The 14,742-nt window shown below is 44.9% G+C and overlaps 1 protein-coding gene across 5 annotated transcripts in view; it reads right to left on the bottom strand.

The window, feature by feature from the left end:
- TAPT1 (transmembrane anterior posterior transformation 1) overlaps nucleotides 1-14,742 on the bottom strand; it is a 165,451-nt gene that overhangs the window by 133,755 nt on the left and 16,954 nt on the right. For all 5 annotated transcript variants that reach the window (XM_020806576.3, XM_020806574.3, XM_020806575.3 and 2 more), the window contains exons 2-3: nucleotides 13,521-13,651; nucleotides 9,815-9,933 (exon numbers count right to left, since the gene is read on the bottom strand). In XM_020806576.3, the coding sequence (XP_020662235.2) occupies nucleotides 9,815-9,933; nucleotides 13,521-13,651 (250 nt within the window). The remainder of the gene's footprint in view (nucleotides 1-9,814; nucleotides 9,934-13,520; nucleotides 13,652-14,742) is intronic.

Below are 14,742 nucleotides of genomic sequence, written 5' to 3'. Positions count from 1 at the left end.
TCTCAGGGTGTGAGAAATGGAAGCAGATAAAGGGAATTGTTCCTCATGATTCGAGTGGAACCAAGCCAAAAGCTGTGTTCTGTGTCCAGAAAGAGCAAAGCTCCTTGTCACTGAGGGAGCCTGTTGCCATGGCTACTCAATCTGGAACAGCTACATCTGCTGATCAGGCTGAGGAAAATGGTCCTCTTGTGGAGGTCAGGCGCTGCCTGCTGGTGAGAACAGATTCTCAGTTGTTTGAGACAGCAGGGGTGGATGTAGGAATACTTGACCGTCAGTATCGGGGGCTGCGGGACACTTGTTCTCAGGTGACCCTGTGCCATCCAGATATTATTCCTAGGGAGTATGTAATCCCAAATGAGAGCATGAAGGTGGCAGGGATTGAGGGGCAGGTAATCTCTCTGCCAGTAGCGGAGGTACCTGTGAACTTTCAGGGCTGGAGGGGAGTTTGGCGGCTAGCAATTTCATCGACTCTGCCAGCAGCCGTGCTCGTGGGAAATGACCTGGCTGAACATGTGAAACGGGTGCTAGTGATTACACGCTCACAAGCCACCACGGGGACAGTTCAGGGGGGTAATGATGAGCCAGAGACGGAAGCAGAGGGGAGTTCAGAAGCTGTGGGGGAAACCTTAACCACAGACAGCAGATTTGGACAGGAGCAAAAGGCAGACGCCACTCTCCAAAAGTGTTTTGAACAGGTGACTGACGCCCAGCTAGCACCTGAAACCCCAGTGAGATTTCTAGAGAAAAAGGGGATTTTGTATAGAGAGACCCTGAGGAATATCTCAAAAGGGGGAGATGGAATCAGAAGTCAGCTAGTGGTACCTGAAAAGTATCGCCCCATGATCTTACAAAGGGGGCACTCTGACATGTTTGCTGCGCACTTAGGGGTGAACAAAACACAGCAGAGAATCACACAGAATTTTTACTGGCCTGACATAGGGAAGCAGATCAGGGAGTTCTGTAAACAATGTGATGTGTGTCAAAGGCAGGGGAATAGCCGCGACAGGACCAAAGCAAAGTTGTGCCCTTTGCCTGTGATTGACACTCCGTTCAAATGCATAGGGGTGGATATTGTGGGACCTTTGCCCAAGGCCACAAAGAGGGGGAACAGGTTCATTCTCACCATTGTGGACCATGCCACGAGGTACCCTGAAGCCATTCCCTTGACTAACATTGAAACTAACACAGTGGCAGATGCCTTGGTGGGGTATATGTCCAGGATGGGATTTGCCTCAGAAATAATCACAGATTTGGGCGCATCGTTCACATCAAAGCTCATGAAACGCTTATGGCAAATCTGTGGAATTAAGCACAAGGAAACCACTGCCTATCATCCTGAAAGTAATGGGTTAACTGAGAAGTTCAATGGGACTCTAATGCGCATGATTAGGGCTTACTTGGCAGAGAATCCAAACAATTGGGACCAGAAGCTGCAATCCCTTTTGTTTGCTTATCGATCAGTGCCACAAGCCAGTACCGGGTTCAGTCCATTTGAACTTTTATTTGGGAGAAGGGTGAAAGGGCCCCTTGATTTGATCAAACAAAATTGGGAGCAGATCACCCAGGATGACCCACAAGACGTTGTGACATACATAGACACCTTGATGAATGACCTAAAGAGAAACCTAGAGCTAGCAGCAGAGACCCTGCAAGCTCAAAAGGTCAGAAAGAAAGCCTGGTGTGTCCAGAGAGCCGGGGAGAGGCGCTTTGACCCAGGGGAGGAAGTGCTTTGGCCTAGGCTCTGCAAAGAGAACAAACTGCAGCTGGGTAGCCCAGAAACAAAAGACTTGGGTCACATGGTAGGGGGAGGAGTGATAAAACCCCTAGAGGCCAAAATAGAAGCAGTTCGTGATTGGCCCAGACCCAACACCAAGAAAAAAGTCAAATCATTTCTTGGGTTGGTGGGCTACTACAGAAAATTCATCCCGAGGTTTAGCGAGATTGCGGCTCCGCTGACCGATCTGACGAGGAAGAAGGCTGATGACCGCATCCCGTGGGCCAGCGACTGTGAGGAGGCGTTCCAGAGGTTGAAGCAGGCGCTCATCAACTATCCAGTGCTGCGTGCTCCAGACTTCGACAGGGAGTTCATCATCTACACCGATGCGTCTAACAGCGGGGTAGGAGCAGTTCTGTGCCAGGAGGATGAGAATGGTGACCAGCATCCAGTGTCCTACCTGAGTAGGAAACTTCAAAAGGTGAGAGACATTTGGCAACCGTGGAGAAGGAGTGTTTGGCCATAGTCTACGCGATCCAGAAGGCCAAGCCTTACATCTGGGGAAGACATTTTGTTCTGTGCACTGACCATTCACCACTGCAATGGTTAAAGACAATGAAAACCCACAATAGCAAACTTATGAGGTGGGCTTTAAACCTACAGGACTATGACTTTGAAGTGAAGGTGGTCAGAGGGTCAGTGAACTGTGTTGCTGACGCCTTGTCAAGAAGACCTGAAGAATGAAGACAGCGAAAGAAACATGGACTATGTATATATATTGATGACAAAAAGTTAAATGTACCTGTTTTTTGAACTTGGTTTGTATGAATAAAGGTAAATTGATGTAATGTATATGGTAAATGTTTAAATGCCTAATTGATATGGTTAACTTAGAATGTAAGTATAAGTAAGTATGATATGGTATGTATAACTGTTGTTGTGTGTTTTATCCAGGTTGTTTTTTGGGAAAAAGCACCTTAGCTTTCCCCCTACAAAACAACTTATAAAGAGGGGAGGTGTTACATACAGCACTGATGTTACCTGTCTGTCATGGGTTTGGAGGGAAAGTTCCATCCTATGGGGAGTGGAAGGCGGGACATCAGGAGGAGGGGCTGTACTGTATATATATGTGAAGCCTGTGTGGAGAAGGAAGACGCTGGGATGTGAAGAAGCAGCAGCTGGGAAGAAGAAGCTGGTGTGGGAGTCTGTGTGTCAGACAGGGTACTACTGTGTGTCAGAGTACCAACCTGATAGGTTCAGGTGTCTGTTGGTTAGCCAGAACTGATAGGTTCAGGGTCTGTGCTTCAAGTTAAGGGTTCTGTGTGAACCAACCTGTGTGTATGTATGAGTGAAACTAAGCCACGTTACTATATCTTATTCACCTGATCATTTTATTTTGCCTGTGTGTTGTTTTAAATAAACCTTATTCTTTTATTTGTTGAAAATCCATCCCTGGTCTGTGTGACTTCTTATAGGGAATGGTTGGTGGCAGCTTAGTTAACGTGTGGCAGATCCCAGTAGGTCTGGGTTTGTCACAAAGGGAACTCAACAGGGTCCGTCCAATTAATTAGATCGTTTGGCACAGCTCTATTTGGTGGATTGTTAATACATTTGTTGGAAACAGCAGGCTTGGTGGCACTTGTGAAGATTATTTCCTTTCGTCCTAACAAGGTGGGTATGGACAATGATGAAAAAAGTGGGACAACTGAAATGTTCTGAAAAACTCTTGCGGGAAAAACACCTTTGGAATGAAGGAAAGGTTTCCTACTCAGGAGGAGCTGTGGTATTTTTGGGCTGCTAAAATTAGCAGGACCCTTGATGCTTGATTGGTGTTATTCAACAGCTCTACTGATTCCGAATCAGCCTGCTTGACTGCTAAAAAGGCCTTTAGGTGCCTTGATGCTGAAAGTTTGGAGTTCCAGGATGGAATCTGGCCCCTATGGCTGCAGATTGTTAGGCATGTCTTGCATGGCTGTAATATCAGATGCCAAGCAGGATCAGGCCTTGAATTAAAGGTAGAGCAGGCGGCAGCTTTCTGGGAGGAGTGAGACTGAGGGGAAGACACTGGCGTGCAAGGCTTTTCCCAGTCTGCACTGATCCCTTGTTTCTTGTGCAAGTGGGTTTAGATGATCCAACTTAGTATGCAGAGAGGCTAAGTTGTTCCAAATAAGCTTCAAGGTTCTTGCTACTAACAAGCAGAGGTGAGCTAACAAGCAATTCAAATCTTTGATGTTGCCAGTCATTCCAGAATTAATTTTAGGGAGGCTTGTGTGATATGCCTTGTCCTTGGGTTGATCAGCGTTGACACAGTTGTTAGTTAATCTATTGGAGTCATCTGCCTTGTGTGTTGGTGAGGGCAGTTCATTAAAACCGTCAATGTCTATATTATTGTCAGTCAAAATCTCAAAACAATTACGAATTGGGACCTCGGTGGAATAAAAATCACCTATTTTTGATTGCTTGGGGAATGGAAGTAAATCATCTGTGTCCCTGAGGTGTTTAGAGACCCCCATGATATTGGGGCATTGCTGCAGAATTCCTTAGCCCTAGATGCAGCCTCAAGGGCAACACTGCAAAGTTAACAAATTGGTAGGTTGTGTTCTCGAATTGAAACCTGATAAAATTTTGATGAGTAGGATGTATCGTTATGTGGAAGTAGGCATCCATTCCCTGGGATATAAGGGGGATAGCATACAGAATTTTCTAAGATGTATAAATTTGTTAAGATGTCTCAGGTCCAGGATGGGTCAAAGACATCCATCCTTTTTAGGGACTGTGAAATAACAGGAGTAAAATCCCTCATTCATCTCATATGATGGGACTCTGACTATAGCACACTTTTGGAGGAGTGATGGTATTTCCTCTTGTACTGCTAATGAGAACAAGGTGCTCTTGATGGAATTTGGTGGTGTAATTCTAAAGAATTCAATAAGGTAACCCTTCTTGATGATAGACAAGACCAATTTGTCCGTTGTTATCCCTTGCCATTCTGGTAGGAATGCGGAAAGTCTTGTAGGGCTAGTAGAGTGGTAATGATTAAGAGTATTGCTTACCCTTTCACTGCTGCTTACAAAAGGGCTGTCTGGCATTCTGAGGTTGTTGGTGTCTAAACTGTGGAGTAGCAGCATGTGTGGGTTGGTAAGGTCTTTCTTGAGGCTGCTGCTTATGAGAGAGAAATGGTTGATATTGGTACTGTTGTTGGTAGTATGGCTTCCTGCAGGAAGGTTTCTGGTATCAATAGCGTTGCTGCAGTACATAAGACTTGGCTGTTTTCTCGTTTTATGGATGTTTTCCATCATATAATCCATGTTGGCATTGAACAGAGCCGTGGCATCGAACAGGAGGTCCTCTATCCTAGCCTTGGCATCGTCAACGATGTTAGATGACCTAAGCGTGTCTTCTAACGGCTATCGAGGTGGCCATGGTCTTTGATGCTTTGTCCGCAGTGTGTTTCGTGGCCATTCTTTGTTGTTTGGCTAGAGTCGTAGCCTCTGTATATATATTCAGCAGTTCCGGTTTTGTTGTTTCGGATGCCGCTTGCAGCACAGGGAGTATTTTGTCCCATAAATGTCTTTGATAGGCACCCATGGCTGCGTGATAGTTGGAAGTTCTAATCAATAGTGCAGCAAGGGAGTAGTTTTCTCTTATCAATGATCTGTTGTGTGACTTATATTGAGTTAGTGGTGCAGTGGTTAAAACGCTGTACTGCAGCTAAAACTGTGCTCACGACCAGGGGTTCAAATCCCAGGTAGCGGCTCAAGGTTGACTCAGCCTTCCATCCTTCCGAGGTCGGTAAAATGAGTACCCAGCTTGCTGGGGGGGGGGCAATGTGTAGCCTGTATAATTAAATTGTAAACCGCCCAGAGAGTGCTTGTAGCACTATGGGGCGGTATATAAGTCCAATAAATAAATAAATAAATAAATAAATAAATTAGTTAGGCATCCTTCAGTCTCGAAAGACTATGGTAACGTGCTCTGTACGGAGGACTTGGAACAGCGTCTAATTTGGCTGAGGAGGCCAATTCGAGAGTGACAATCCCTTCCACATTGAAGACAAATCCAACCTGTCCCCAGTCCAGCTCCCTGATGTTGCTGTTTTTGTGACTTCCTCTTTGCCTCGGCCTGCTGGACAAGGGTCTCTTCAAAATGGGAGAGGCCATGATGCACCACCTGCCTCCAGGCTGAATGCTCAGACGTCAAGGTTTCCCATCTATTGAGGTCCATCCCTAAGGCCTTTAGATCCCGCTTGCAGATTCCTTGTATCGCAGCTGCGGTCTCCCTCTGGGACGATTTCCCTGCACTAATTCTTTGGAATCCGACCATCAGCCATTCTCATGACATGCCCAAGCCAACGTAGACGCTGTTTCAGTAATGTATATATGCTAAAAATTCCAGCTCGTTCTAGGACTACTCTATTTGGAACTTTGTCCTGCCAGGTGATATCAAAAATCAACGACTACTGAGTTAGGGGTTGGATGTTTGAGTAAGAAGGCAGCATCTGTACCATGCGTCTTATAATGGTGTTCTACTCTGCGTGGAGTCTGCAGCGTTGAGGATCGCTTGTCTCATGATTCTTTGACAAGCTGAAGTAGTGCCGGTATGAGGCTCAGGCTAGGTGGAGGTATCTTATCTTGTTCCAAGTCATGGAATACAAAGTCCTTCTCTTGTTGGGACGGTAGCTGTGTATCAAACTGCAGGATCTTAGCCATTCTCAGTATGAGTTGAGGATACAATGTGTAATCCTCCGAAGGTGATGGGGGATGGTTATCAAGTGTATCTGAGTGAGGAGTGGGATGTTGAATCAGAGACATCCAATGATGATGAACCTTCATTCTGGGAGGATGTGGAAGACATTTAGGGTGAATGGTCTGGTCCCTCCATATGGGCTCTTGGTATGAAGTTATCTGGTTGTGTAGACATTGAGAGTGGTTCGACATCGTGTCTATGAGGTCCGGAATACACAGTTGTCGTATCTACCATGGATTGACCCCTAGCCTGTTTGGATCGTTTTGCTGGCACACTGGTCTCTGGTGCCATGTCGGCGGAGGGTATCTGGGTCCCCTGTAGTCATCATAGTATCCACAGTCATGGTACCAATATGTGTGGTACTAGTCAAAGTAGTTCTGTCCATAATAAGGTTGACATTCAGCATGGCAGCAGTGTTCACCATGTCAATGAGCCTGGTATGGACTGATATGTCTATGCTTCTCCGTTCTCTTCCTCGGAGAGTGTTCAGGAGATTCCAATTCAGACTCTGCACCAACATTTGCCCACCCTGATATTCGAGGGCTATAAGGGGCCACAGCCAGGCTGGAAGGTACATCAGCCTCAGATTGGCCTCAGCTCGGTAACATGCTAAGAATATCATGCGGTGCCTGAGCTGAGGAGATAGTACGTCCCTCTCTGTCTGAGAGTGTAGGCGCTTTTCTGGATGACTCCTCCATAGGCAGCGGAGCTGGTGGAGGGACTACGATAGTCAATTTAGCAATCTTCTTTTGTTTCTTGGTCTTACATTTTTTTTTCTTCTTTGCAGGGTCATCCAACCATGACTGAGTCTTAGCAGAGACGGAGACCAATTTAAAAATTTTTTGTGATTCTTTAGACTTGGTAGGTATTGATGTTGTCCTAATCATAGATTGGATAGCCGGACTACATGTAGCTTTGGCCGCTACTGGCCATGGTGGGTTTGACGAAGGAGGGGTCTCCACTTCCATAATTGGATTTAAAGTCTTTTCGTACAAAAAAAATCGTAGGCACTGAAGCCTCAGCTTAATGGCTGGTTTAGAGAGGCTTTTACACGTGGTACACAACTGAGTTTGGTGGGATTCTCCCAGGCAGAATAGGCATTTGTCGTGTCCGTCAGTTAACGGGATCTTGTGGAGGCACCTCTTGAATACCCGAGGGGGCATAAAACAGTAGGAAAATAGGGGGGAAAGTCCCAGGGAAGGGGGGGAGGTGGGAAAGCAAAATGATGTCATATAATAAGAAAAAAAGGATGTAATCACTAAGGGAAATAACTAATAATGATTCTAATAAGCAATAACTAGAAGAAAAATACTAATTAGATGAAGAAGGCTATTTTTACTTTCCTTATTGAAGCTCTACTGTTCCTCACATCCTAACCAAACGGCGGGAAAAAAGGAACTGAGGGGAAGGTTGAGGAGGCGGAGCTTGCACCCTGGAGGGTATCTTGTTACTCTTTTTTAAGCTCTATAAATCTCCAAAACATCCTGCACAGGCGCAGAAGAAACCCATTTTTGTGCATTCACAGAGGCAACTACAAAGAACAGACTATTCTCTACACACAAAGACTCATAAACAGGTCTTAATTTTGAAGTATGGTACAATGTACAAGATGATAAAGATGACCAGGTAAATAAAGTGGGCACTTGCACAATATGGTCAGTTTCTATTTAGTAAATAAAAACCGGCATTCACACATAGTTCATTTGGACATCTCTTGTTATGATAATTTAAAGTCTATTGTTAGATTTGCAATTCCTGTTATTTAATATATATATAAATTTGTAGAAACACACATAGACACTGCTTAGAATTGACTGAAAATTTTATGTCATAAAAATGCACGGTATATTATGCCACCATGGACGCTGAATGAAAGGTTTTACAGGTACAGTGGTACCTCGCAAGACGACGGCCCCGCTGAACAACAAATCCGCATTACGATGACTTTTTGCGATCGCTATAGCAATTCGCAAAACAGTCATTCCAATGGGTGATTATCACTTAACGATGATTAGGTCCGTGCTTCGTGAACCTTTTGTTCGCAAGACGATGATTTTTCCGGCTCTGCAAAATAGCTGCCCTGTATTTTGCAGACCCATGCTTCGCAGGGCAGCGATTTTTACAGCTGATTGGCGCTTGCAAAATGGCTTCCCTATGGGCGATCTTCGCTGGACGACTAAGTATTTTCCCCATTGGAACGCATTAAACTGATTTTCAATGCATTCCAATTGGGAAAGGGTTTTCGCATGACAACGATTTCGCTAAACAGCGATTTTCCCAGAACGGATTATCGTCGTCATGCGGGGCACCACTGTACATTCAACTGAGTAGGTAAGAATGATTTTTAACATTTATTTAATGGTTGCCTATAAATTTCAACAGCCAAAGTAAAACTTAATAACTGTGATGCAACACCTCCATCTCTATAACACCATACTTCACAGAAATCTTGGAAACAACCAAGTCTCTTGTGCAAGATTACAAGTTCTGAGCCCCCTGAAACGTTACATTCTCTCATTTTTAACCACACTGCAGCATAAGCATCAGCACTCTGTCCATCTAACTTATTCCACCTCACTTTTCCTATTTATAAAAGACCAATCAGAGGACAAAGATAACAAAAAGCATTATGGAAATATTGACTAATCTACTAATCAAATTGACTAATCTACTAAAATAAAACCCAGAAGTTGAGGTACCTAGTAAAAATGTGGGCTAAGCCCCCCCAGCACAGGTTGCCACCCTGATTATCTCCCACCTCCAGACTCCACTGGACCACTTACTGTGCACTGCATATCGCACGTGGCCAGCTTCACTGTCACTGTGCCAATTGTGGCAGTAACTTGGTTACTGCAGCACCACCTCCTTGTTTGCTCAGCCATTCTCCATTCTTGATGACACTGGCCACATGTGATGCACACTGGGTAGTAAGTGGTCCAGCAGGGTCTGGAAGATAATCAGGGTGGCCACCTGTGCCAGGGGGCTTCATATTCATATACAAATACAAAGCCCCCATTCTCTAGTTCCTAGCATATCCCTGGATAATTTTCCTGTATAAACTCTCCTGGAATTTGGTTGTTGTGAGTTTTTCGGGCTCTCTGGCCGTATTCTGAAGGTTGTTCTTCCTAACGTTTTGCCAGTCTCTGTTGGCGATATCTTCAGAGGACAGCACTTTCCTGGAATTTGCTGTTAACTGCTATACAGTATCACAACACATGAAGTTCAGAAATTACTGCTACGTGTTGGGGATTTTTGTTTGTTTTCTTGAAGTTTGAAGCTCTCATTTTCAACCTACCAAGGTCTTATTCTGTAAACATGCACCATAATTTCTGCAAATTAAATAAAGGAACTTACCGTAAACTGTAACAAGGCAAGGTGATGAACCTGAACATGGCTAGAAAAACTCTCAATGGAAGCAGTGTGAACACATAGAGGAAAGCATCCAGGCACAAAAAGATTCCAAAAATCATCAACTGTGTTTTAAAAACAAACAGAAAACAAGAAGCACAAATTAATTAATATTTTTGCCTCTTAATTTTTTCATTACTTTTCATGGAAGATTGATGTAGAAATTCTTCCAGTTAACACTGGAACAATAGGTAACACAGACCTCAAGACAGAGACTCTAAAACTCTTATTAGAATAGATATAATCTCATTGCTGAAATGGACCATTTCAGCAATGTGGAGAGGGGGGATCTGCTGCTTGGGTAACAGCCTATCCTCCATATTACCTTACCCGGGCTTCATGCTCTGGAGAGGACACTCCTCGATTCAGAGTATGTTACCATAGTCTCTCGAGACTGAAGGATGCCTATGCTAATCTCAAAGTACTGAATACTTTTTAAACCATCAACAGCAGACTGAAATATACAATATTTTTGCACAAGAAACAGAATAGGTAGACCAGCGTTTCCCAACCTGGGGGTTGTGACCCCCAAGGGAGTTGCACTGTTTCCTGGGGGGGGAGGGCTGTCACAGGTCACCTTATATATGTTCCCTTATATACCTTATACAGTGGTGCCTCGTATAACGAGTGCCCCGTTTAATGACGAATTATGACATCGCTTTTGCGATCGTATAACAAAGGTGCCTATGGGGGAAAATCGCTTTGCGATGTTTTCCCCATAGGCACCATTTTCCCCCAGCTGAGCGGCGGGAGCCTCCAAAGGAGCGCTCCCGACACTCAGCTGGGGGAAAGTACCTGCGGTGGCCTTCGAAGGACCCTTCCGAAGGGTCCTTCTGAGGCCACCGTGGGGGGAGGGGGGATCCGATGCCTGTCAGGCATCCTGGGCTCGGATCCCACCCGCCGCCAGTTGCCCAGCCTTGGGTAACCGGCGGCGGGTGGGATCCGAGCCCGGGATGCCTGAAAGGCATCCGGATCCCCCCGCTCTCCCACCCTCCCCCCGCGGCTTGGATCGGACCCGCGGGGGCTAGCCTTGCCATGGCTGGACTCCCAAGAGCCCCCGCGGGTCGGATCCAAGCCGGATCCAAGCCGCGGGGGGAAGGTGGGGAGACACGATGCCTGTCCGGCATCCTGGGCTCGGCAGCGCGTGGCGGCGGGGACAGGGTGGAGGGGTGCCCCCACCCACCCTGTCCCCTTCGCTGGCAGCCACCCCCCGCCGCTTTCCCCAGCCTGGATCGGGCTCCTGGGAGTCCGATCTCGGCTAAGAAAGGCAGCGCGGGGCGGCGGGGACAGGGTGGAGGGGTCCCCACACCCACCCTGTCCCCTTCGCTGGCGGCCACCCCCGCCGCTTTCCCCAGCCTGGATCGGGCTCCTGGGAGTCCGATCTCGGCTAGGGAAGGCAGCGCGGGGCGGCGGGGACAGGGTGGAGGGGTCCCGAAGGCTTCCAGGCTTTTGCCTGGAAGCCTTCGGGATCCCCCACCCACCCTGTCCCTGCCAGTTTTTAGTCCATTGGAACGCATTAACCGGGTTTTAATGCGTTTCAATGGGCTTTTTTATTTCGCTTTACGATGTTTCCGTATAGCGATGTTAATCCTGGAACGGATATGCCACCACATACTATATATGTTTTAACCCTTATCAAATAATTTCTTCCTTGACCTGTGAGAGTCGAAGACTAAAGTTAGTGTTTATGTGTATGTATGAGAAACAGGCCTTTTGGGGGAGAAAGAAAGAAACCTCTACTTTCTAAGAAAGGATGACCCGGATTATTTTTCATAAAAAAATAAATGCCACCATAAAGATATAATTTCTCCTTCTTCCACAAGAAAGGGATTGTTTCTATTATGTGTCACTTCTGGAGCGCCTAAGAAGAGGAGGAAAAGGAAAAAGAACCACACAAACACAATGAATCCTCTCTAGAGGAAGATGTGGCTACAAAAGAGGCAAATCATCGTCTAGCGAAAAGCATTTCCCCACTGGAATGCATTGAAACCTGTTTAATGCATTCCAATGGGGAAGAATCGTTGTTGTCTAGTGAAGATTGGCCATAGGAAAGCCACTTTGCGAACCGCCAATCAACTGCTTAAATCCCTGTCTTGTGAAGCTTAGGTCCCGAAAACACCCATTTTGCGAGCGCGGAGGGAGCTGTCAAAATTGTCGTCTAGCAAAAATCGGTTTGCAAAGCAGGGACCAAACATTGTCCAGTGAAATTCCACCATAGGTATCACTGTTTTGCGAATCGCTATAGCGATTGCAAAAAGTCAATGTCTAGCGAAAAAACTGTCATACAGGGTACCTGTCTAGTGAGGCACCACTGTATTTATCTATTTACTTTGTGCACCACTGGAACCATGGTTTTGCCACTCTTTTTAAAATTCCTTTTCGAAATGCTTAGCAAAGCATCATTTTGTGCACTAAGACTCCTCTACAGCACTGGCTCTCAACCTTGGGTTACTCAGGAGTTTTGGACTGCAACTCCCAGAAGCCTTCACCACCAGCTGTCCTGACTGGGGTTTCTGGGAATTGCAGTTCAAAAGCATCCGAGTAACAAAGGTTAAGAACCACTGCTCTACAGTGCTTCCCCCTTTTTATTCTTCAAACTACAGTCGTGCCCTGCTGGACGATTACCCTGCTCTACGACGAATCCGCTTTACATTGATGTTTTTGCGATGGCTTTTGCGATCGCAAAACGATGGTTTAAATGGGTTGTTTTTGCTGTGAGATGATTGGTTCCCTGATTCGGGAACCGATTTTCGCTTAACAAAGATCAGCAAACAGCTGATTGTAGGGTTTCAAAATGGCCACCGGCTGAAGAAAATGGCCCCCCGCTGTTTTCTAGGGTGGATTCCTCGCTTTACAGGCAGCAAAAATGGCTGCCGTATGGAGGATCTTCGCTGGACGAGTAGGTATTCAGCCCATTGGAACGCACTGAACGGTTTTCAATGCGTTTCAATGGGTTTTTTATTTTGTTTGACATTTTCGCTCTACAGTGTTTTCGCTGGAATGAATTAATGTCGTCAAGCGAGGCACCACTGTATATGATACCTGATGGCACCACAGATGAATGCAGGCATCAATTTAGCGATGTATCACTTTTTTTTAAATGATAAAGTCATAAAGAGAACAGAGTTCTCCCAGAACAGAAACAAAATGAGTCAAGTTCCTCTGTCTAGCTGCCAAAAGTGGTTTGAATTACCAGAAATAAATCGAATCACCTTTCAGTTAAAGTAAACACAGCTACTAATTTATATACCACATTACTTGAACATCATATAAAAAGTGGGAACAGGAATCAATTCAAATTGCCGGTGGGACCACACTCTTAAGTGAGAAACAAAATATAAATGCTATCAGTGCATCTGCTCACTGACAACATATTGCCAAAGACAAGCTGCTTTTGAAAACTTTTTTAAAAAAACACTCCCTCCCCCTTGGCACTGGAACCACTGGAGAGAATACAACAAATTAAACTCTGGCTGCACATTCTGTTCCCTCTGGTTCTCTGAATATGCCCTGATCTATTCTATTATGGTATCACTCATATATAAAGCAAGCTCAAATCCAGAGTGATCTTAGAATAAATCTCTCATATTGGCTGAAACTGAGTAGTGCCCAAAGCAGAGCAGGCCCACTGAATGTTGAGAAAACAGCTTACCTTTTCCAGTTCTCTTGGTATCCGCATGCATGTGTACACTCGCTCTCTCCTTTCTGTATACTTTGCTTCATTATGTTCAAGAAAGTAACCCCTTGTAAGCTCTGCATTGATGAACCTCAACAGCGAAAGATCTGTATCCGAAGAAAAAAAATGTAACAAGTCAAATGTAATAAAACCTAATTAAAAATCATATAGACTCTACATAGCCATTCTCTGCTCTCAAAACATTTCTTAAGCCAGTGCAGGTTGGTTTAAATCAAAACAACTGATATCACAGGAAAAAAAGGTGAAATAAAACTAGAAATTTAAATCAATTTCTCCCCTAGACTTCATCCTATTCTACTATTTGTCCTTCTGTTCCTCATCTTTGATGTTGCACTCAATTCTAGTGTCAACTTCTGACCAACAGAAGAACAGAATCTGCCTTTCTCCCTGACACCCCCTTCCAGCAGCCATGCTGATTGGACCTACAAAAAGTAAGCTAGTGAATGTGCCAATTAAAGGAAGAAGGCCTGCTGTGCATTGAATGCCCCAACAACTCCTAACTCTGTGGATGGCTGTACTCCTTATCTGTTTTCATCTACTTTCCACCATTTACCTGTGCATGCATCCCATTCCTTCACACTCTCTAGCCTTTGGATAACCTCAGCCTGCCCTTTACATCCTGATATGTATGCTATATAGACTCTGATCATTAGGGATGTGCATGGCATTTACCCCCCCCATATTTTTTTTTGTCTTGGGTTCTTTGAGAGTGTGTATTTCTTTCTTTTCCTTTCTTTTTGTATGCTAGTCTTTCAATTTTTACATACAAAAAAGTCTCATTTCGTTTTGGTACTCCAAAGGCCGTAAAAAACCATAAAAACTATTACAAAAAAGCATAGGCAATACAGTAACAAATCAATCTACTCCAAAAGCAGGCAAAAATACATGAGAAAGAAAAATCATCATCAGAGCTACGGAAACAGTATTTTATATTGTCATATTCACACATCTCAGTGGTGCAATAGCAAAAACACAAAGTCCACCCCCTGGCCCACATTCACTCTCACAGAAGCAAACAAAATAGTCTAAAACAACTTTTCATATGCATGTTCAGCAAAATAAATAGACAATAAATTAGCTGAGTAAAATAAATCAAACAGGGAAAGCAACACATACACATACACACAAACACACATGAAAATAAATAGGAACCTCCCTACAGTCCCTCTTCCAAAAA

This window comes from Pogona vitticeps, chromosome 5 (assembly GCF_051106095.1).
Source record: "Pogona vitticeps strain Pit_001003342236 chromosome 5, PviZW2.1, whole genome shotgun sequence".
In the NCBI taxonomy this organism is placed as follows: Eukaryota; Metazoa; Chordata; class Lepidosauria; order Squamata; family Agamidae; genus Pogona; species Pogona vitticeps.
This window is presented reverse-complemented; position numbering and strand designations above follow the sequence as displayed.